At 36.3% G+C, this 23969-nt stretch overlaps 1 protein-coding gene and 1 pseudogene across 1 annotated transcript; both read right to left on the minus strand.

The window, feature by feature from the left end:
• Nucleotides 1-1869: 1869 nt before the first annotated feature.
• On the minus strand, nucleotides 1870-12829 carry LOC110928932 (annotated as a pseudogene).
• An 8104-nt stretch (nucleotides 12830-20933) lies between these two features.
• Nucleotides 20934-21476, minus strand: LOC110931435. The gene has a single exon (XM_022174829.1). It carries the CDS (start codon nucleotides 21474-21476, stop codon nucleotides 20934-20936), a length of 543 nt encoding a protein of 180 aa, XP_022030521.1.
• Nucleotides 21477-23969: the final 2493 nt, after the last annotated feature.

The raw sequence follows: 23969 nt of genomic DNA on the forward strand, positions 1-23969 counted from the left end.
CATCAACCACTGTGAGTATACTCGATCCCTTTTTGCTTTATGCACTTTTGGGTGTTACATACGTTACATATACGAAATCACATCGAACACACTACGCAATATTTTAAAACGCTAACGGTTACCGCATGTATTACGTGACTTAATGAATGCTTGTTTGTTATGTTTACACATGGAATGCTGTCTGCCTGCCTTAACGGCGATAGTACTATAGTTTGGACTCTGCACCCGCTCATGCGGGGGTTGTTAAGGACAATTATTTGCATGGATTACAGTGGTGATCATGTATTACGAACTGCCTCGGGCAGTTAACCCGCAGTCATTGGTATCGATAGATCCGTGTCGATAATTAACATGCATCATTTTCCACTGTGTACGTGCTGGTTATGCATAAACTATTTCGAACTCTATATGCTATTATCAAACTTGTATGCTCACCTTTACATTTCATGTATTGACTTTATTTTAACGTATGTGACAGGTGTTTAAGATGCTTATCTGCTAGGAAATCGAGGCTAGAATAAAGCTCTAGAGCCCAACAAATAGTTGTCTGTAGTGGTTAAATTATGGGTCTCTAGAAGCAGATAAACAATTGCTGTATTTAAAATCTGAGTTGTCGGAACAGAAACATTTGCCTGGATTCTGTCTGTAATAATTTGTTTACTGTTTGAGATATGGTATGGGACGTATTATTTAAATTGAATAGTAATGATAATTGTTATGGAAACTTCTGGACAATCTGTTTTGCTCAGTGCCGCGCCCCGATGATTCCGCCATCGGTTAGGGTGTGACACAAGCCCCTTTACTTTTAGATTGTTAAAGGTGTAACTTTAGCCCACTAGTTTAAAAAAATATTATCTATATTTGATTAGGGTCCTTCTAATCCAAAACCCATCTTACAGTAAGAGCCTACTCCTAGTTTGATTTTAAACCAAAAATTCTTCTTATAATGTTTAGACCACTCGTAGTGGGGTTTTTGTCGTTTTTCCAAAAAAAAAAAAGCCCCTAAACGCCTACAACCCTCCCCCTTGGGCGTTTTTTTCAAAAAAAATCCCGGGTGGCGTGCTTTATAAAATGGCAATGTCGCACACCTTCCCAATCGTTGGCCAATAGCATTTTTTAAGTTTTTATTTTTATTTTTTATTTAATTCTATTAGAATATAATGCCCGACGCGTTTTAAAAGGTTTTTAAAACCGGACCGGGCCGGCCAGTCGGACCAGTTCGGCCGGGATCCGGAGCCTTTACCGGGCCGGCGGGTCGTCGCGTAGGATCGGGTCGAAACTTTGATAATTTTGATGAGCAGAGTTTTAATGGAGGATTTTAATATGGCGAGGAAGATGATTAGGAAGGAAAGAGATGACTTGTAAAGAAATTTGTCGTCTACTAGCAAAATTCCTATTTTCAATAATAAAGTTTTGTTGTTGGTGCACTACATCTGTTGATTTCGTCTTGGATCGTGTCATTCTTTGTATTGTATAGATTAGGGCTCAATATACGAGAAAATAGGAAAATGTATGTGTATTAGAAAAGGTTTCGCTTAAATGGTCTTGGATGGTTTCGCTTGAAGGGTCACATAAGGTTTCGCTTGTGTGAACATGTCACTTCAAGCGAAACCTGATCTGTATAAATACCATTGAAGCGAACTCATTTGTAACTTTTGTAATTGCCATACCGAGGTGCTTCCGGTGTGATGTTTGAGCTGTAATTGTGATCAAATAAATGAAACAGTAGATTAAAGTGAAGTGCAAGCTATTTCTATCTACATTTCTTGTTATTCCGCACCTGAAAAGTAGAAGAACACCTCTGAACGACTCATTAGGTCGAGAACACGATCCTACATTTGTGTTACCCTTCAAATTGAAGTAAGGTTACAAAGTAGACCCTTCAAGTTTCAAATAAAATTTAAACCCTAAACCTAACATCTATTGTTATCATTTTGACACAAATCATAACTAATTTACATAAAATTATGTTATAGTTTGTGTATTCTCCTATATATATATATATATAATCAAAACTGATATCAAAATCAAAACATAGGTTAACTGAAAAAATCCAAAATATCGCTTTGGAAAGGTTGCCAGCAGAAGCGTTGCTTTTGCCTTTTCAAGTTCAGTCTGCTTGTGAGTTCTCATGTGCTTCGGGATTCTCTTTGTACCTATTCTGGAGTCCAAAGGTATGAACCTTTCTTGAATTCTGCACAATACGAACGAATTCGAGTTCAGTTGAAGTCAAAACGTGCTTAAAAAGTTAAAAGAAAAATAAAAAGCTAAATATCCTTACTGTAGCCGCTTCATGAGCCGGGTTGATCCAGGTGTGAGTTTATTATACCTATCATCCTTGAGTTTATCAATCAAAAGCATAAAAACCTTGTACCATATTACTCTTAAATAACTGGTTCCAAGTTCTAAACAGTTACAGCGGTTTATGATCACCCGTAGGTGGCGGTAAGCAGGGGCAAGTTTATGATATTTGCCTTAAAGATGGAGAACTCATACAAATATTATACATTAAATTCTAAGAGGACATATACCTCATTTTCATGGCAAGGAAACGTGACAACTTTCTCAACTGAAAGCCTTCCATTATGGTCAGGGTTTGATGCCATTTTCCATATTGATAATCCATTGGACGTTGCAACGGCTATCAACTCATATGGCCTAAACTTGTTACATATTTAAAAACCAACAATTAGTAAGCGCTATTAGAGATCGCTTTGTTTACATACACAACAAAAGCAACCAATTAGTATAGCATAGTTGTCAATAGCGAGCGAAGTGATCGCTATAGCGCGCTACGTAGCATATAGGTCTAGGCTCACTATCAGGGTTGTAGCGAGAGATAGCGATAATAGCAACAATTTTTTTTGTTTTTTTAATATAAATAGAAATTAAATATAGCTATAAAATAGCTGGATTTGAGGTTTTTGTTAAGTATACATGTAAAATAGCGTATATATACCAGGGTATTTTGATATAATATACATATAAAATTCTTAATTTTTTTCTAGTGTATCGCTATTTGTAAAATAGCCACACGCTATTTATCGCTATTCGCTATGTAGCATATAGGTACCTTATCGCACTTTGACGCTATTCGCCATTAACAACTATGAGTATAGATAAACTCAAAACTCAAAAGCAGTCTATGTATGTGAGTATATATGATTATACCTATACGCACACCTTAAAGTTGCCGTTTTACCTTCCGATGTTTGGAGCCCATGCGAGAGCACATACACGATCACCGTTATCGTCGGGCTCTGCTAGCTCTGCAACTGGAAGCCATCTTTGATGATCTTGATCAAATTCCGATACCTGAGAAAAGAACATTTTAGCATAGAGAGTAGTATATAAAATGCATCCTAAAAGCATACATTAATAACAAAAGGCTGCAGGGTGTGAATCTAATAGCGGCATACCTTGGGAGAATTTAATTGTGGAGTATCAGAGTTGAAACCCAACACAAAACTTGTAGGGAGGGTTTCACTTCTTTGCGGGTTCTAAGAAATAGAAGCGGATGAACATGAAGCCTTTCCAAATTTAGTTACTGAATCCGTAACATTCTGAAATTCAGCCTAGAAACCAAAAAGAGGGGGTAAATGGTAATTATCAACATTTTGTAGGAAAAAGAGACGTAAGAGAAATCCAGAAAACGCTAAAAAATCTAAGAAACGGAGATAAATAAATAGATATAACAATGAAGCAGCATTAGTGCATTACAAAATCATGGTCACCTGAAGTTGCCAGTTGTCCAGTTCCGTTGAATCTAAGATTTCATAGACTTTTACAAGGCCACTTGAATAAGCAATTGTCTGCAAATGAAACATAAACTTAAATAGGGTATATGATTTTGAAATAAACTAAATCAGGCACAACAAACACAATAATGATTACTAAATAAGCCAATACGATAATACACCATGACAGATGACTGACTCTGGAAGTTTGGAAGAAAGACGACTTATAGAGTAAAAAAGAACCAATGCATGTTGATCTTAACCTGATTACGCCTCTTAGAATTTAATGTATAATATTTGTATGCGTTCTCCATCTTTAATGCAAATATCATAAACCTGCCCCTACTTACCGCCACCTACGGGTGATCATAAACCGTTGTAATTGTTTAGAACTTGGAACCAGTCATTTAAGAGTAATACGGTACAAGGTTTTTATGCTTTTGATTGATCCAGGTGTGTGACAAAATGGGCTAAACAAAAAGTTACCTTGAGTTTCTCTTTTTCTTTTAGTTCTTTCCTCTTTCTTGCGTAAAGTCTATTCAACAATCGTATACGGAGGTCATCGGTTATATTTTTCAAAGGCTCCAGCTTTTCTTCCTACAACAATGATTAAAATATATATTATTACTAAGCAGACATTACACATTATATTTATACGAGTAAAATGCCTTTTTTGCCCCTAAGATTTGGCCAGTTTTGCGACTTGCGTCCAAAGGTTTGTTTTTCCGCATCTGGATCCAAAAGATTTAAAAGCTTGCCATTTTCATCCAGCTCGTTAACTCCATCCATTTTTCTCCGTTAAGTCAGGGGTATTTCGTCTTTTTTGTTAACCTAAAGGGCAATTCGGTCTTTTGAATACTTGTACATTATGCTAAATGCTTGTACATAGAGTAAAAAAGACCAAATTGCCTTTTAAGTTAACAACAAAGACGAAAAGACCCCTGACTTAACGGAGAAAAATGGATGGAGTTAATGAGCTGGATGAAAATGGCAAGGTTTTAAACCTTTTGGATCCAGATGCAAAAAACAAACCTTTGGACGAAAGTCGCAAAACTGGCCAAACCTCAGGAACGAAAATGGCATTTTACTCTATATGTATATATGTGTGGGTATATGCATGCATAAAGCACCTCTGTTAGATCATCAGGTATGTGAAAAGTTTCACGTATTTCTTCAGGAGTTTTTCCTTCAATCATTCTTGCAAGTGCCCTACTGGTAATGTAGGATCGTGTGGCTGACCCGAACTAGTCGTTCAGAGGAGTTTTGATCTGTTTCAGGTGCGGAAAACAAGAAACAGACTTAGAAACAGCTTGCACTTCACTTTAAACACTTTCTAGATTGATTTAACAACAATTACAGTCAAAAGATATACCGGCAGCACTTCGGTATCCAAGTTCACAATCGATACATATGATCTCGCTTGAAGGCTATTTATAAGCCAAGAGATTTTGCTTGAAAGTAACAACTTGCATTTCAAGCGGAATCAGAATGTGTTGATTTCGCTTGAAAATAACAAGTGTTATTTGAAGCGAAATCACCTGCTTCAAGCGGAATCACATTAAACAACACCTAAATCTCCTATTTTCTCGTACAACGTGCCCTGATCTAACATATCTAGTGTAAGACTCGATACAAGACGAAGTCGACAGATGCATGCACTAACAGACTCCCCCTCAGATGTTGACGAGTCTTTCGTGTCGAATCTTCTCATCTTCAGTCTTTATCAGTCTCTGGGCTTCACTCTTTCTAACTTCTCTTGAATATCTTCAGACTCCCCCTTACGATGTGTTGACATTCCTTAAGTTCATCAGCATCATCAGCTTCAGGATCGTAATCTGGCTTTCACAGGTTCAACATCGTTGCCTGGCTCAAACTTTGTCCACTGAGTCCTCAGGTATCGGAAACCTGGCTCTCTAAACACAAACTTCTCAGGATCGATCAACCTGACTCTACTAATGTTATTCCAAGATCGTGCCCTGGCTCTCATTCAGCTTAGAATCGTCACCTGGCTCAGACTTACACCTGCACAATCTCTACCCCAAAGTAAACCTCACAAATTTAAACATTTCAAATTTAGGTATTTAGACTCTCCCTCAAATTTAACTATAATCTTGATGAACTACTTGTAAATTTAATCAAAACATATTTGTTTCCAAAACACATACTCCTCCTCACAAAAATGTCATCATGTTTAGCACTTGGGACTTTGAAAATCAGTTTTTCAACATCAGTTGTCGAAAATCTTTTTGAATTTTTCAAAAGTTTATGCTAAAACACACTAAAAATCTTTTTAGATTTTTATATAACGGAAATAAAATGCAGTAAAGAAATATTTACAGACAATATTTTTTGTGAGTTTATGTAAGAGGATCATATCAGTTTTTGAAACAAATCACCATCACCGTTAAGCTTCATTTCATTTTAAGTTCTAAACAATTCACTTAGATTGTCAGTATATTGGTCCACTTAAATTTTCACACAAAGTTCAATTGATTCGAGATACGAGATTAATGTTTTTAGAACTTAAACTTATTCGCGTGTCCCATCACTTGAATATATTCCCGTATCCAGATCCCAATATTCAGTCTTACAGGTGAGTATACCACAGATGATATCTGTAAAGGGGTTAGATGCGAAACCGTGAGAGCTCAGGTCAGAACTTCCGTTCAGCAGAGAGATGACGGTTCGACTTTAGGTGTGTCCCCTTTAGAGGATCTTTTCTTCAACAGCAATGATTATCAATTTTATTGTTTCATCATTTTTGTTGAGGGCTGTGCTATGTTTCAAGCATTTGCAGAAAGTATTATACGGGGACTAGGTCAGAATTTCTATTCAGCAGAAGTCCCGGGATAATACCCCAGATATCACTGAGTATAAAGACCTAGTATCTCAGAAAGAGAGACCTTTCAAACAAGATTTCGGGGGTTACCCATATATCCAAGAAATTGTTACCCACGATATAAGCAAGTTTGAAATCTATGTTTATATCTCGTCACAATCTACTAAATGTGCAAAAACCTACTGGCATATCCGCATTGAGATTGTTTATCACATTTTTAACTTTCCATTTTTTTAGCATGTTGTGACAGTCTACTGATGTATTATCATTTCCTCTTCTTTGACACAAAAACTCATTTTTGATTTTATCATGTTTTTGGCTTTTTCAAATTTTCTAATGTTTTTGAATTTCTGAAATTTTTACTCCCCCTAAAATGCAAACACATTTAAAGAAATTTAAAAACAAACTGTACAGAAAGTTGACAACCGATATCAAATCGCATCAATTCGCCATCCACTTGGCATAAACAATCAGAACTCCCCCTTACAACAAACTATTTTCTCATTAAGATTTCAAAACACTTAAGTTTGTTTTAATCAAAATGATTTTCCAGAAAATAAGTTTGTTTTTACCATTTGTAGGGACTGGTTCATCATCTTGTTCAATTTTAACCACTTGTAGAAAATCAAGTACAACTTAATGTCCCTGGTTTACCACTTGCAAGTATGCACAATTAAACCTCTGTACCAGTTGTAAGACCAAACCTGTACCAATTGTAAGATAAATCAAGTACAACTTAATGTCTTTGAGTTACCACTTGTAGGAATACCACATCTACACAGATACATGTTACCAATAAAGATAGTTATAAAGGAGAGAAAATGATGATTAGTCTCCTACAGCAAGCTGTCAAAGAAGACATCTTTATTTTGCTCCAACATGATGGGAGTGCGTTTTCAATTTGGGAAGCACTTAAGAAGAAATTTGAAGGAAGTACAGAAATGCTCAAAAGTAAAGCATCATTGTTGAAAAAGAAGTTTGAGTTGTTTACTAGTATGCCTGGTGAGACTCCAAAGACTCTCATTGAGAGATACTGTCATCTGGTGCGTACCATGTCTCAGCTGAAAATCACTAAAACTCCAGCAGAATGGGTTGAAAAGCTAGCTGACGCTTTACCGCAGAAAGAATGGGGTACTTATCTCATGATGTTAAAGAATTCTGGAGAGTTTGGCAGATTGTCGATTGGTCAGTTTATTGAAAAACTTGAGGCACAGGATCTTGAACAGCAGAAAATTGCTAGAATGAACAGCTCAAGTCATCAACAGGATGTCAAACTGTATTACAAAGGAAATGTTCAGACTGTAGAAGCAAGTCCAAAGATCCAAACCGTATTTAGTGCATGAGATTCATCTGGATCAGTCAGTCAAAGTTCAGTCAGTACTAATGGGTTTTCAAATGTTAATCCCCCAAGTGTTCAAAGTGCTACTGTTGGTAATGGACATATGATTCAGTGCAATGTGGCATTGCATCTTCAAAATGGACAAAATTTTTCTGAGGAAGTCGTTAAAAATCATATGGCTTTACTGGTTACTGCTTTGGAATCTTATGAAGGATTGATTGCAGGAAAAATTGGTAATCCGATGCTAACAAAGGAAGATTATGATCAAATAGATGCAGAGGAATTAGAACTTATAGATATAAAGTGGGCTTTAGCTAGTGTTCTGAGAAGAGCTGAAAAGTTCAAAATGATTACAGGACGAAATGATTTTTTGGATGCTTATCTTTCATCTTTAGGTTTTGATAAATCTAAAGTTACTTGTTTTAAATGAAGGGAGAAAGGTCATTTCAAAAGAGAGTGCAAAAATCAGGAGAGTAGTGGAGCAAATAATCCTTTTGGAAAGGATGATTATTATCGAAAAGCCATATATCAACAAATCACTAATCAACCGCATCAACAAAAGGATTCACAAACTGCACATGGAAAAATGATCGAAGATGCAAATAAGAAGGCTTATTATGGGATTATTGATCAAGATGATGAGAAAATGGCTGAAGGTTTTAGCTGGGACAAGTACATTCCAGCTGATCCAAATGTTAAAGCTTTTATTGATCAAATTGTTCAAAAGCCAGAGTTGATGAAGGAATGGATGGCTGTGTTATCTGATGAAGATGAAAAATCTGTTTCTTCAGAAGATAGTTCAACAGAAAGCAGTGATGATGATGAAGAAATTGAACAGATAAATGTTGGAAAAACTCATTTATCTTCTGACAGTTTTGAATTTTATTTTGCAGATAAATTGAAGAAACTCAAAGAGAGAAAAGCTGCAAAAGACAGGAAAGAAATCAAGATTGTTGAGAAGATAGTTGAAGTAGAAAAGGTGATTGAGAAGATTGTAGAGGTTGAATCTTATTAGTGATTCATCAAGGTCATTAAGTTGAACTTGATGTAATCTTCATGCATTTGATATTTCTGAAAAAGCAAGATGATTTTGTCAACATTCAACGCAGACTATGGTCTAACATACTTGGTTTCAATACTTTCCCAAGCTCTCAGATGGTTTGCCTGAACCCAGTTCTCAAATCGATTCTTCCATCCATGGTATTCCTCAATTCCCATAAGTTTCGGGGGTTTTTGCAAAGTTCCAGTTTCGTTTTCTAAGTTCATGTTTTGAGCAATAACAGCCGGAGTAGTTGAAGGTGTAGCAAACGCGTTATAGAACTCTTCTTCCATGATTCGTCAACACGTTTTTCTAAAACAGCACTTTCCAAGCGAAATAGTAACTCAAACGGAATACACACTCAAGCGAAATCACCTGAAACACAACTTCAAGTGAGATTAAAAATTTCAAGCAAGATAAGAAGTTTAAGCGAAATAACCTGATATTGCTTGAAATTCAATCGGAATAAAACTTTTCGAGCGGAATCAGATGATTCGAGAGAAATCACTAATTTCGCTTGAAAACTTTCAAGCGGAATAGGTCCTTGAAGCGGAATCAGACAGAATTTCGAGCGAAATAACAGATTTCGCTTGAAATTTTCAAGCGGAATAATCAATTTCAAGCGAAACCACAACTGCTCGTTCAAGCGGAATCAAAACTTGGATCCATTTTTACTATTTCTAGGCTGAATTTTGACTTTAAACTTTCAAGGGTTTGTTAAATTGCAATTTTACACATTCTGTGAAAAATTTGGCCAATTTTAACCGTGAAAACTTGTTCAATTCAAGAAAGAAGGTGTAGAAGCAAGAAAACTCAATGAAATCCAGCTGAATTCTGCAGAACTCCTCCTCCTGAGCTCTGATACCAGTTGTAGGATCGTGTGGCTGACCCGAACGAGTCGTTCAGAGGAGTTTTGATCTGTTTTAGGTGCGGAAAACAAGAAACAGACTTAGAAACAGCTTGCACTTCAATTTAAACACTTTCTAGATTGATTTAACAACAATTACAGTCAAAGGATAAACCGACAGCACTTCGGTATCCAAGTTCACAATCGATACATATGATCTCGCTTGAAGGCTATTTATAAGCCAAGAGATTTCGCTTGAAAGTAACAACTTGCATTTCAAGCGGAATCAGAATGTGTTGATTTCGCTTGAAAATAACAAGTGTTATTTCAAGCAAAATCACCTGCTTCAAGCGGAATCACATTAAACAACACCTAAATCTCCTATTTTCTCGTACAACGTGCCCTGATCTAACATATCTAGTGTAAGACTCGATACAAGACGAAGTCGACAGATGCATGCACTAACAGGTAAGATCATCTAACGGCTTTAATTGCAGACTGTCAGCAGCGGAAGTTAACTCACACGGCCTATTTGTGTCCATACGGATAAACTTTTCATCAAATGACTTGCGCTCCTATAAAAAAAACCACCCTTTTTCATTGATCAAGAAACGATTATATGGAACCACTATTTTGTTACAACATTAACCGGTTTTCATAAAAAAAAAAAAAATTGTTGCTTTAATACGAACCTTGTTAGAGCGGCCTGGGACTTGATGGAACCGACAATAATCAAGTATTAAACTTAATGTAACGGGATTGACTCGTGCTGGAAGAGAAATTGGATATGTTTTTGAAGAACCCATGCCTGCATGTATCTCGTGACATATGAAAGGACAGAATATGGCAACCTCTTGTTCCACTTACTGAATCGATCCATCAGCAGTTTGAAGCCATATATATGACTTCGTCATCTGAAATAAGACGATAGAATATATTCATGTTAGAAAAATGTTAGTGAGTAAATTGCTATTTTAGTCCCTGGGGTTTGACTAAAATTGCCACTTTAGTCCAAATAGTTTTTTTTTCTTGCCATTTTAGTCCAAATAGTTTTGTTTTCTGTCATTTTAGTCCCTGACTTTTGTTATTTTTTGCCATTTTCATCGACCACCACCTCCCACCACCCACCCCCATCACAACCTTCTATTTGGACTAAAGTGGCAATTTTAGTCAAACCTCAGGGACTAAAATGGCAATTTACTCTATAAAAGTTATTTCATGACATACGAGAAGATCTCAACATTGATACGAGATAACATGTTTAATTACGGGTCTAAAAGTTGTTTGAATTTAATTTATAAATCAAGAAGAAAAGTGAATATGATACCTCGGGTTTAATCACATCCGGTTCTGACATTATGCCAAGATGATAAATACTTAAATAAGAATGATGCACGAGTTAATTTAACCTGTAATCGAGATTTAAAACAACAAATATTAGTGATAAGTGATCTTTATATATTAACAAACCTTCTGCTAGTCGACTCCAGTAATTGTTCCACAAATTAAATTAGCAAATCACTGACACAATAAAAAAAACATTTTTGTAGGTTAAGTTTCAAATTATCAAATGCAGCCATGATCTCATATTTTCAAACATCTGTTAAATAAATGCATCCTAATATATAATTGTTATTAAAAAAAAAGTCTAGAACCTGGAAAATTAGAGCATTATTGGAAATAGAGGAAAAAGCCCAAAAGTATGGTTTCGTTTTTGCACTTATATTTCCACAATTCTCGCTCATACTTCAAAAGTAGCTTTCTTTTGGCAACTTTGCATGAAGAATAGTTAGCTTGAATCTAGGAATATAATTTTGTACTTTAAGCCCGATTTAAACATTGTTTGTATAGAAATCTTGGTCAACTTACTCAGTCATGTACCACAAATAATCAGAAACATAAGTTCAAAGCCTTGAAGAAAAAAAAAAACATAAATTCAAACCAAAAGTCCAAAAGTGTACAACTGCTTTTCTAGGCACAAAAAATCCACACCATGAGTGGATGTATCGTGATAATTCCTTTTTAGAGAAGAAAGCAAACAAATATACTGACCAGACATGCGAATCGATTCTCTAGATTCTTTTAATCCACCAAAAAGTGACGCAATATACACCCTTATTTCTATGTTAATTCTCTAGATTCTTTTAAACACTGCAACATGATAAAGTATTTAGTTGACTGCTTTTCTTGAATTAATAAAGGAAGAAGCTTAGAAATAAATAAAAGCATGAATAAGAAATGTACCACTCAGTAAAATTTGATGGTAGATAATGGTTTCCTTCTGCTTGTGTTTGCTCCCAACTCTTATTGCAGAACAAATGATGAGCTACAAGCCTATAACAATATGCCCAAACTCTCAAAAAGTCACATAACATATACAATATCTGCAGACCCTGATGCTATATCACCTAACATACACAATAAGATGCCTTGAATCAAGATCAATCATGCACTTATGCCAGAATCGAATCGAATTGAAGTTGTAATTACCTGATGATCGTAGTAAAATCAGAACGAATCCCTAAGATCCTATAACAAAAAACAGAATTAAACCCTAACTTAATCAAAACAATTTCATAACTTAAACAAGTAATAGAGAAATCCGAACATAAACAACTCTCAGTGAGTCAAATTCCTACCTGGTAACCGCTTAGATCGATCCAATTTCACCAACGATACATGGTGGAAACACGAAATTCCTAAACGTATGTATCAATTTCTGGATGAATCGGTGGGTGATGAGTTTTCAGAGAGAAGAAATTATGGATTTTAGAGTGAGAAAGATGGGTCGCTGTGAGTTGGGTTTTTCGCTGTGAATCGGCGTCTGAGGGCAAACGAATATAGGGTTTGAAAAATGGAAAGCATATATGAATGTACAGTATAAGCTATTTGATTTTGAGTACACTACCATGAAGCTTTGCCTTCAACGTGTCCATCTTCATCGATGAAAGCTCTGGATGAAAGAGAGATATAAGAGATGGATTGAATTTTGAAAGTGGAGAAGGGATTTAAAGAGAGAGGGATTTAAAAAATGGTTTGAAATTTTGAAAGTGGAGCCAAATTATGTATTACTAAGGCCATGTGTAGTCATAAAGCCCCCAAATGGGCGTTATGCGCCATGTGGCATGCCACGTCACCCCGGGGCTTTATGGGGCTTGAGGCCGTAGTCATAAAGCCCTACCTCATCATAACCAAAGTGTAAAATGCAGGGACCAAAGTGTAAAATGCAGGGACCAAAGTGTTTTAATGCAGGGACCAAATTGTAAAATGCAGGGACCAAAGTGGAAAATGGAGAACAAATCCCCTTCTTCCTCGCGCCGCGAAATTTTTCACGCCTGTTCTTTTTTTTTTTGCTCATGGCGCTGGGGGGGGCGGTGTATGGGGCTCCATACCGGCGCTATGTTGTTGGTCGCGCCCCATTACATGTGGGCTAATTAATGGAATATATTAACAATTTAATTGGTATTTATGACATCATCAGATTCTACGTGGCATGCCTGGTTGCTTGACAAGTATGCAAATTTACATCAGCATTACTTCTCCTTTTATATATAAGTAGATATTTATATAATTTATGACGTAATCCGGGTCTTAAATCCAGTCGGACTTGTCCGGTCGACCTCCGGTCCGGTCCTGGTCCTGAAAACATTTTTTTAACATAATGTCCTACAATAAGCTATTGCTTACTGTACTTGTACTGTCACATGACACAAAACACCCAAGAATGAAGTTTGTGTCTTTCACTTAAAGATATAGTAATTCAATGTGTATGGTTCAAAAATAAATCCAAAGTAAAACTGAATTCAATGTTTAGTTTAGTATATCTGTAAATGCAGTTTCGTTTGACTTTATGTTTTGAACTTGATTGTTAAGTTTTTAACTTGATTTTTTTTTTTAATTTCTAACACAAGAAACTGAATCAAAAAAAACCATTGAACTTGCACTAATGGACATACCTAGATTTTTGCCAAGGACTCGATTAATGTCTGAAATAACGAAAAATATAGTTTAAAATACTTTCACGTTAATTTCTTTTGTTGATTTGAATTCTAGAAATATTTATGCATCAAATATGATATATAAATTATTTTACATTGTTTACCATTATAAAAATTACGCTGTTTTTAGTGTCTACAAGCACCATATGCATAAGATTTTCTTCTTGCTATACCTATAGATGGGTTAGGCCAGCATATGTTGTTGGTGGAGTATCGTACTATCCTTAAGTATCGCTTCATGATTTCTTTATTTCCAGTTGATAAGATATGCAATGTTTGTCATAAGGCGTGTTTGGATTCTTTTGGGGAACATGCAGTTTATTGTAGAGAGCTCTCGGGGTTAAAGTACCGACATGATTTGGTTAAGGATGTCCTTTTTAACATATTCAGACGCGCTGGTATTTCTGCTAAGAAAGAAGCACTCGTTAATTTCTTAACTGGCCCATTGGAAAGGAGATCTATCCATAGACCAGCTGACATTTTGATCTTTGAATGGGTAGGAGGAAAACATGCATGTGTAGATCTAACTTGGGTTTCCCCGCTTGTGGGCTTAAGGGGTAGTGCTTTCACGGTAGGTCAGGTTGATTTGAAGGCTGCTTCGGGCAAAATGACCAAACATGAGAAGGTGTGCCTTGACAACCGGCATGTGTTTATCCCATTTACTTTTGATACTTTCGGTTTTCTGGTGCCAGAGGTTGTGGAACTACTTAGTCGATTTCAAAGGGTCATGCATAGTAATGTTATAACCCCGAGATCTATGGACGTAGTTTTTAAAAAACTTAGTTTTGCTATTCAAAAATGGGTAGTGACACAGCTTATTGCCCGTTTACCATCTATCTCGATGTATATCCATAACATCTTGTAAATAGATTGAGTTTACCAAGGAATTTCTTAATATAAAAAAACAAAATAATAAACAAATGATCATGGTAGAATATTTGATATTATAATCTCTATGGAGATAACACTTTATTACTAGTCACAATACACATTTAGTTTTGCCTACACATCACACTCATATTTGTAGAGAAATATATCAAATTCCTTACTCCTTCTGTAGTGGAAGGTGATATAACGCAGAAGGCCACCATAACGCCTTATGACGCCTCTCTACACTACTCCGAGAGGAGCTATACCCCTCCAAATCGTTCTTTTTGTGAAATGATAACGGGGAACACATTTGCCTCACACACACACATATATACATACATATATAACCCTATATCTACATAATTCCACACTACACACACATGTTATATAACCCCCTATAACCCTCATATTTTACTTTTTTGCCATTTGTCACATGATCTCCCGTAAAGGGGGTTATGTGGTGTTACCACTACACATGGCCTCAAAAAGGTCTAGGACCACGTGTACGTGATAGCAGACCATAGATGCACCAGCAAAGGAGCAGTACACCTTCTCCCATTTGGTGGTCTCGCGATCAGCAGATTACTACCCACGCACATGTTAGGTAAAGGATTGATATCCACCAATGGGAACATAAGTGACATCACCTAAATGGTTATTGTTGTAGGAACCACATCATTTGGATGAAATGGACAACTAACAAGGTCTACTATAAATCAAAAGCTGATCCACATTCTTTGAGTCCGTTCTCTCCTTTACTCTCACAAAACCCTACTTACACGAATTAGAACTAGTACTTATTCTCATGAATGAGATGGCTCACAAAGAGGAATCCCAACTTGTGGCGACTCTAAACGTGTTTTCTGTCTTGCAGATCACTTTCATAGGAGTTCAGTGGGTTTCCTCAAAGACGTCCAGTTGTAGAACAAATTCAAATCCTTTTGTGTCCAGCATTTATTTCTTCACGTACAATAGACCAAAACATACGATATCACAACCTTTGGTTTATTTTGTTATCGGGGAGGTTACAACCTTTATCGTCGAAACCCTAGAGAAAGCAACGACGGTGTCGTTCTATCCAAACCTTATTTTCGGTTAAGTTCTTTACAAACTTTCTTGTCCTTCTTAGTGTCGATGATCCATTCTAAGATGTCGCCTTCACTAGGGGCGAAGGTTAGTTGGTGCCCGGGGGTGTACCCCCGCCACCCTAATGTTTCGGTTAAAAGTGTATAGGTTTCGATTTTTCGTCCGAAAATTTTAAAAAGAGTTAACTGCCATTTTCATCCCTGTGGTTTGGTCACTTTGGCCATTTCAGTCCATTTTTCAAAAATGCGCCATTTTCCTCCCCTACGTTCTGGAAAGGTGCCATTTCAGTCCAAAAATCATAACCCAGTTAAGTCGGTTAGTAAATAAGGACTGATTGTGTAAATTTGTAACATAAAGGACTGATTGTGTAAATTTGTAACACCACCACCACTAGCCCTGCCACCACCACCACTCCGCTGCCACCACCACCACCACCACCGTCACCACCACCACTCCGCTGCCACCGCCACCACCACCACTCTGCTGCCACCACCACCACCACCACCACCATATGAGTCGGATTCGGATTGCACATTTTAACCTATCACCTGTTATCCCGTAATCCGTCACGAAGCTAACATACCAACCTCACACGATGAACACCGAAGGTAAAGTTAGCAAGGGCCATTTTTTGGGATTCATGACATGGTTAACGCATAATAATGTTTGATGATTCAAAAATTAATCACTGCTCGGAACTCGTAACCTCTTGAAAACTCCATGAATGCAATCTCAATCAAGCCATCATTTCCACCATTAACACACCTTCAATGGCGTAACACAAGCTCCGATCGCGTCTTCCATCTTCAACCTCACACCCTACCAATTCCATACACTCACCTTCCACTCACACAACGCAACCGCCGGAGCCTCTTTTCCGGCCACATAACCATGTCGTCTTCAACCGACATCCTCTCTCACCACACAGAACTCACAACGGAGTCCGATTTCGAGCAAATTGTTTCTCCCGGTGGCACTCTATCTATCTGCGGCTTCGGTTCCCTACTATCCGGTACTCTTTGCACTGTTATCGATTAATAATAATATTATCATACTCAATTGTTTATAGTGTTTTTATGTTTATCGGTTTCTGTTTATTGATTTAGAAGAAAACCTAAATCGAGCTTCAATTGATTTCAACTGTAGATTTGTAGACCTAAGTGTGAAATTGATACGGACGACGACAAATTCATCATCATCATCGTCGCCTCTATTAATATTTGAAGGAAGCAACAGTAACAGCAGCAACAACATTATCAGCAACAACATTATCATCAACAAAATTGGTGGTGGCGGTGGCAGCGGAGTGGTGGTGGTGGTGGCAGCGGAGTGGTGGTGGTGGCGGTGGTGGTGGTGGTGGTGGTGGCAGCGTAGTGGTGGTGGTGGCAGGGCTAGTGGTGGTGGTGTTACAAATTTACACAATCAGTCCTTTTTGTTACAAATTTACACAATCAGTCCTTATTTACTAACCGACTTAACTGGGTTATGATTTTTGGACTGAAATGGCACATTTCCAGAACGTCGGGGAGGAAAATGGCGCATTTTTGAAAAATGGACTGAAATGGCCAAAGTGACCAAACCACAGGGACGAAAATGGCAGTTAACTCTTTTAAAAATTATATAGGATCGCCTCCCCCTAATTATTTTTCCTAAATATTTATATAATATATAAATTGAAGTAAAGTTTGTTAGTTGTTACCACTTTGTATATAAGTTATCAGTAGTTTTGTGTATATATTTTAACTTTTATTTGTTTAACCCTAGATTACCCACCACACAATAAACTTAATCGCAAGTTTTTATGTGTAAGAACGAGTCCTTTGAATGAATGAAATTTTTAGTTTTATTTGGAACTATTATTATTTGACCTGACCCGAATCGATAGCCGACCCGACCCGAAACATAACGATTGGAAAAAAAAAATTGGGTCCCATCACTTTACGCCCCCTCGAAACTTTTGGTCAATTACTTTTGGTTAAGCTCCGCCACTACTTGCCTTCATAACACAATCTCCGCCACTTGTCGCCACCACAAAACACTAGGTTTATTGCTGTCGTTGCCACCATAGGCAATCGCCATTCCTCCCCATGTCTAGGGCTCGCAGAAACACATTGCTATTGAGACCTAGTTGTCGTCGCACATAAAGCGACACCATCGCCTTCATGATCGCAACCTCTATACAACAGCGACTTATTTTTCGACGAGAGTTACAGGTTCGCCAGCAATACAAGTCACCAAAGACATCTGCCACCAACAAGGTCGAGAAACACCTGGTGAAGAAAGAAGTTTTCATATGGGAAATGAAGCTAAATAAGTTTTCGCATGAGGAGGAAATTGGATGCGAGAAATCTAAGGAAATTAGATGGTGAAATCGATGGTCGGAGGCATCGATTGTTTCTGAACAGGGGTCGTCGGTGTTGAATGGAGATACACATAAGTTGCTGGAAACCTTATAATCAACTAGTTATGAAGAACAAACGAACCTGGTGCCTCAATTGGCTCATTCATCGTCACTTACTAATGGAACTCCAAAGGAGATTTCGAAAATCGGAACGAACAACGGATGCGAACGGATGCATTCACTAAACCCTATTTTCAAATGATGACAAAACACGTCGTTGTTTGTAACTCTTCTACCCGGGTTATATCCTAGACTCGCGCCCCTACAATTCTGGTTATCATGAGCCACGTATCTTCAACGACATGGCCTGACTTGGGCCTATCTATCTTGGGCCCAGTTGCATGAATAAAACAAATCAAATACTTGGGCCTAGAAACCTAGTTCAAGATTTCACTTGGATACATGGGTTATTGAGATTTCACATTGGCTGGAGAAGGTCTTGAATAACGGCCATGTTTTTTTACATTTTAAGCCACCACGCTCATGCGCTTAGCTTGCGGGGGAATATCAGACGAAGACGTGTAGTGTTAATCTAGGAGTTGGAATTGTAATATTATGATCATACATAAACACAGAACATACTAACCCTAGTTACCTCACAATTAATCTAATACAATATCACAACCTTTGGTTTATTTGTCACATAAACTCTCAATGAATTTGAATCATAACAAACTAAAATATGTAACCATAAATATAAATCATTTAAAGATATTTCCTCAACAAATTGACGTTGAATAAACAAATAAAACCGAATTTATAATTGTAGGGAGAAGATCCTTTAAAAATGGGTTTTGCCTAGGTAGCCTAAGAAAGATTGTAGAGATAACATGTGACACTCCTTATATTTGGTCTTAAAACACAAAAACTTACCCATTTTGTTTTCTCAAAATACAATACAAAAATCTAGTACACAAAAAATCCAACACAAAAAATCTTGTAAAAAAATTCAACAAAAAATCTAATACAAAAAATGCAACGCTAAAATCCATTAAAAATATAGCACAAAATGTTATACCAATAGAAACACAACATAATTTTTGGATTTCTTTAGTTGTTATATTTATATAACAATATGGTAATCAAATTAAAGATAAAAAGATGTTTGATTTATTGTGAATTTTCTTATAAAAAGTAATGTTGTGTAAAACAGTTATGAACGTTTAAAAAATAGAGGGAAATTTGTGGAAAAAAATCAACATAATTGGTTATTTCAAAAGCAGTGACGGAACTAGATAATAATTATAGGGGTAACGTTCAATTTTTAACGTAATTCATACAATGTAAACGAAACAAAAATAGTAGCACGATAATAAATAAATTTAAATATATACCTAAATGATTTCTCCTATTCGGTTTTTGAAAGCTTGAAATCTTTCCATGACATCCTTTTCTTTTACTTTAGAAAAAGTTTCTTTTTTGGCCACATAAATTAGAGCATTGTTCAAATTTTCCTCACCCATTCGATTGCGTAAACCCGTCCTGATAAACTTTATTTTAGAAAAATATCTTTAAACGGTTGCGGTTGCAGCTGGTAAAACCAATGTCAACTTCAATGTTCGATAAGCTAAAGGAAAAGTTTCATTTTTTCCGGTTTTCACCATTACACGAGCAAAGTCACTCAATCCAGTCAAGTTTGCAAATCTATCACTTCCTTTGAAGTGTGACAAAAGACCGAAAGATCACCCGCAAGACACCTTTTTTCTTCTTTATTAAAGTCATTCGTATACATCTTAGAAAATGTCACTATCTTAGATATGTCAAACTTAGCAACCCGTTTTTCACCATTACACGAGCAAGGTCACTCAATCTAGTCAACTTTTTGCAAATTTATCATCTTCCTTTGAAGTGTGATAAAAGACCGAAAGATCACCCGCAAGACACCCTCTTTCTTCTTTATTAAAGTCATTCAGATACATCTCAGAAAATGTCACTATCTTAGATATGTCAAACTTAGCAAACAAATCACAGGGATTAAACCCGACGTATTTTCTATCAAACTAGTTAAGACCTCACTATATCGGTTTCCAAGTTCTTTAATTTGTATATCCAAAACCATATTAAAAACTTCAACTTTAAAATGATGTCGATTAGTAATGACATACTTTCGGTTTCTTTGATTACCATAACTTTTCGCCATATGTTGTGTGCAGTGAGGATGGCCGGATCATGTCGTTGCTGTTGTGCTACTGCTCATCCTCGGTCCTCTTCTCTGCTATTTTTTTTTTAATTTAAAAACTTTTTATTGGGTGAGCTAATAACTAATTGGCATTGGGCATTGTAATTGGGTTTAATGAGAATTGATAAGTATTGGGTATTTTAGAAATTAGCTGGGCTTTAAATAGGGTTAACATAATATTTTATAGGGGCATCCAAATCGAAAAAATGTAAAAAAAAAAATTTTACACTATCATCGGAGCGTCAAGGAGCAACAAAGGCTATCCCTCGTTCTCATTATAGGGTACATCCACCCCTGTTCATAGGTACGCTTAGGCAGGGTGTGGTATAAAGCCCCTAGGGGCTTTATCACGCCACATCACACAGGGGCTTTAAAGCTCATTCCTTTAACTTGCATGCAATGGTTTAAAGCCCTCCATCATCATTACCTAATTATTTTTTTATTTAAATTTAAACATTATTTAATTTTGATATATTAATTTATAACTCATAATTTAAATAAAAATAATAAAATACCATAATTTAAATAAAAAATATAATGTCATAATTTAAATAAAAAATACAATGTCACTAAAAAATCACTCGTCGTCTTCGTCGTCTCATCCTTGTTCACGATAAAACCATAGGTGCTCGGTCAGATCAGCTCGAAGGTTATGGTGTGCGTCCCTGTCACGTATCCTTGCTTGGATAACTTCTTTTTCAGCATATGTGAGTAGTGAGTTCGTCGATTGGTTACTTTCATCATAACTTTCTCCACAAAACGCTCTGCCCGAGTCCTCCAATTTCATGTTATGCAAGATGATGCACGTATACATGACGTTTCTCATTTTACTTTTTTCAAGTATCCTCGATGGTTGGGCAATGATAGACCATTTCTTTTTTAACATACCGAAAGCCCGCTCGATATATTTTCTTGATGCCTCTTGTTTCTTCTTGCAATACATTCTTTTCTCGTCATCTGGACACGAAAGACTTTTCACAAACGTCGCCCACTCTGGATAAATATCGTCTGTGAGATAGTACCCATACTTATACTTCACGTCGTTTGCATAGAATGAAGTATCTAGTGCAACACCATCTATGACATCGTCTAGAAGATTCGAAGATTGTAAAACTGCGATGTCATTGTTCGCACCGGCCATGCAAAAGTACGCATGCCAAATCCATAAATCTTGAGACGCGGCCGCTTGTAATATTAGGGTAGGACCATCGTGGTCACCACGATGGTGTTGCCCTTTCCAAGCGGTTGGACAAGTCGCCCACTCCTAATGTGTGCAATGAAGACTACCCAAAATCCCAGGAAACCGTGTATCCGATGATGGGCCTCGTATAAAAGGCATCCTCAAATATCGCCTCCCGTAAAGAAAGATAACACCTAATATAATAGTGTTAGTAAAAAAATAATAATTACAATAATAATATTAAACTGTAAATAATAAAAATAATATAACAATAATAATAATAAACTGTAAATAATAAAAATAATAATAATAATCACAATAATAATAATAAACTGTAATAATAAAAATAATAGTAATAACAATAATAATAATAATAATAATAATAATAATAATAATAATAATAATAAAGTGTAAATAATAAAAATAATAATAATCACAATAATAATAATCACAATAATAATAATAACAATACCTTCACAAAAATTTTCAAGAAAATCACGACAACTTCTGGCCGACATCTTTAAATATTCATTCCACGCATCACTCGTTGTACCGTACGCTAGTTGCCTAATTGCGGTAGTACACTTTTGTATTACAGAGAAACCAATTTTGTGACTAGCACTTTCTCTTTGTGTGAAAAAAAGGGAATTCGGCCGCAAGATCATTAGAAATTCTTAGGAAAAGACGACGGCTCATACGAAACCTACGCCTAAACTGTTCATCATCGTACAACGGATTTTCACAAAAATAATTGTGCATTAAACGTTCATGAGCACCTAACCGATCTCGTTCAATAGGCGGTTGTCTGGTACGCAATGTAGACGATTGGGCTTCTTCTCGCAAGTAATTAATCGTCTCCTGCGTCACTGCGATAATCATATCGTCGAGAACACCGTCAGATAAAGAGCGCGGCGAATCGGATGACATTCTGAAAAATGATTGGAGTGAATTTTATGATTGTTGTGTGTTTTAGTTTGTGATTGATGCGGTTTTAAGTTTGTCATTGGTGTATATGTATATATTAGATTTTTTTTTTATTAAAGAAGTGACTGTTGTCAACAGTCATGTTGACTGTTCTCCTTAAATTTGCCATTTTCCGTCTGTTACCGTGCTAGCGAAGATGTGATAGCGCCCCATGTTTAACGACGGTGGGATGGTTGATGGCGCCTGGGAGCGCTAAAATTCCTTACTTGGTGGGATGACGCTAAGCCACACCCACCCTGTGGCCTAACAACCTTCCTTTTTCTTACATTTGAATTGAATCTCAGTTATCGATTTTAAAAAATAAAAGGTCAAGGTGTCTTTTAGCGACAGAGTCAATCATAGACCATATATTAATGTATAATGTAATCCACTTTTTTTACGGGCGAATAAATATTACTTTAGAGTTAAATGCTATTTTAGTACTTGTGGTTTGGGTAATTTTGTCAGTTTAGTTCAAATGTTTTATTTTTCGTATGTGGGTCTAAAAAGGTATCGTCGTTGCCATTTTAGTCAACTGGGTTGAATTCATCCATTTTTTCTGTTAAAGAGAAGAGCAACTCGGTCATTTTTTATGTAATTCTGTTAACTAGAAAGGTAATTCTACCATATAAAATGACCGAATTGCCTTCTCGTTAACAGAAAAAATAGATGAAATTAACCTAGTGGACTAAAATGGTAACGGTGAAATCTTTTTGGACCCACATAAGAAAAATGAAACCTTAGACTAAACTGGCAAAATGGCATAAACTACAGTGACTAAAATAGCATTTAACTCATTACTTTATTAATAAATAATAAAATTTCTTTTTTTCCAACCTCAGTAGTAATCATAATCTTGAAAAGTATAATAAGTGAGCTGTTAGGGCCATTTGTATTGGTTAATTCTTTTAAGGGGCATTTTCTGCTATATAGCATCATAATACCTTCTAAAAATGTGTAATGGTTAATGACCCTTAATATCTTTTTAGTCATTAGTTTTCATTTTTTTTTCTTCCTCGCTTGGCATTATACTAGAAATGTCAATCCCGTTTCATGCACCTATAATGCTAAAAGGAACGGTGTTGGAGATGTTATTAAGCTCTTTCATACCCTTATAATGCCCATTACACATGGTTGAAGCAAACTTTAAAAGATCAAGATTCAGTATATAACATTACATGAAGTTAGTTAATTTACATACATATTAAACGTTTGCATTTAAACATGTACTAGTTTTTTACGTTGCGCGTTGCGGTGAAACCGAGCAACTGATAATATAAAACAAACATGATTTGATAATAAAGCATGTTGTTTAGAAAGCCAAACCATTAGAGTGGTTTAGTTTATCATCGAATCGTTTTATGATACCAAACAAATACTTTATTTTGAGTACAACTTCGTTTTTAACAAAACTTATAACGCAATGTCAGGGAAAAAATCAAGTACAACTACATGCTTAAGTTTTTAGGGAAAAAGTTATAAACGTAAATT

This window comes from Helianthus annuus, chromosome 3, assembly GCF_002127325.2.
Source record: "Helianthus annuus cultivar XRQ/B chromosome 3, HanXRQr2.0-SUNRISE, whole genome shotgun sequence".
Classification (NCBI taxonomy): domain Eukaryota; kingdom Viridiplantae; phylum Streptophyta; class Magnoliopsida; order Asterales; family Asteraceae; genus Helianthus; species Helianthus annuus.

Coding starts and splice junctions, on each gene's coding strand:
- LOC110931435 (XM_022174829.1), bottom strand. CDS start 21,476: ATGGCCGGTGCGAACAATGACATCGCAGTTTTACAATCTTCGAATCTT.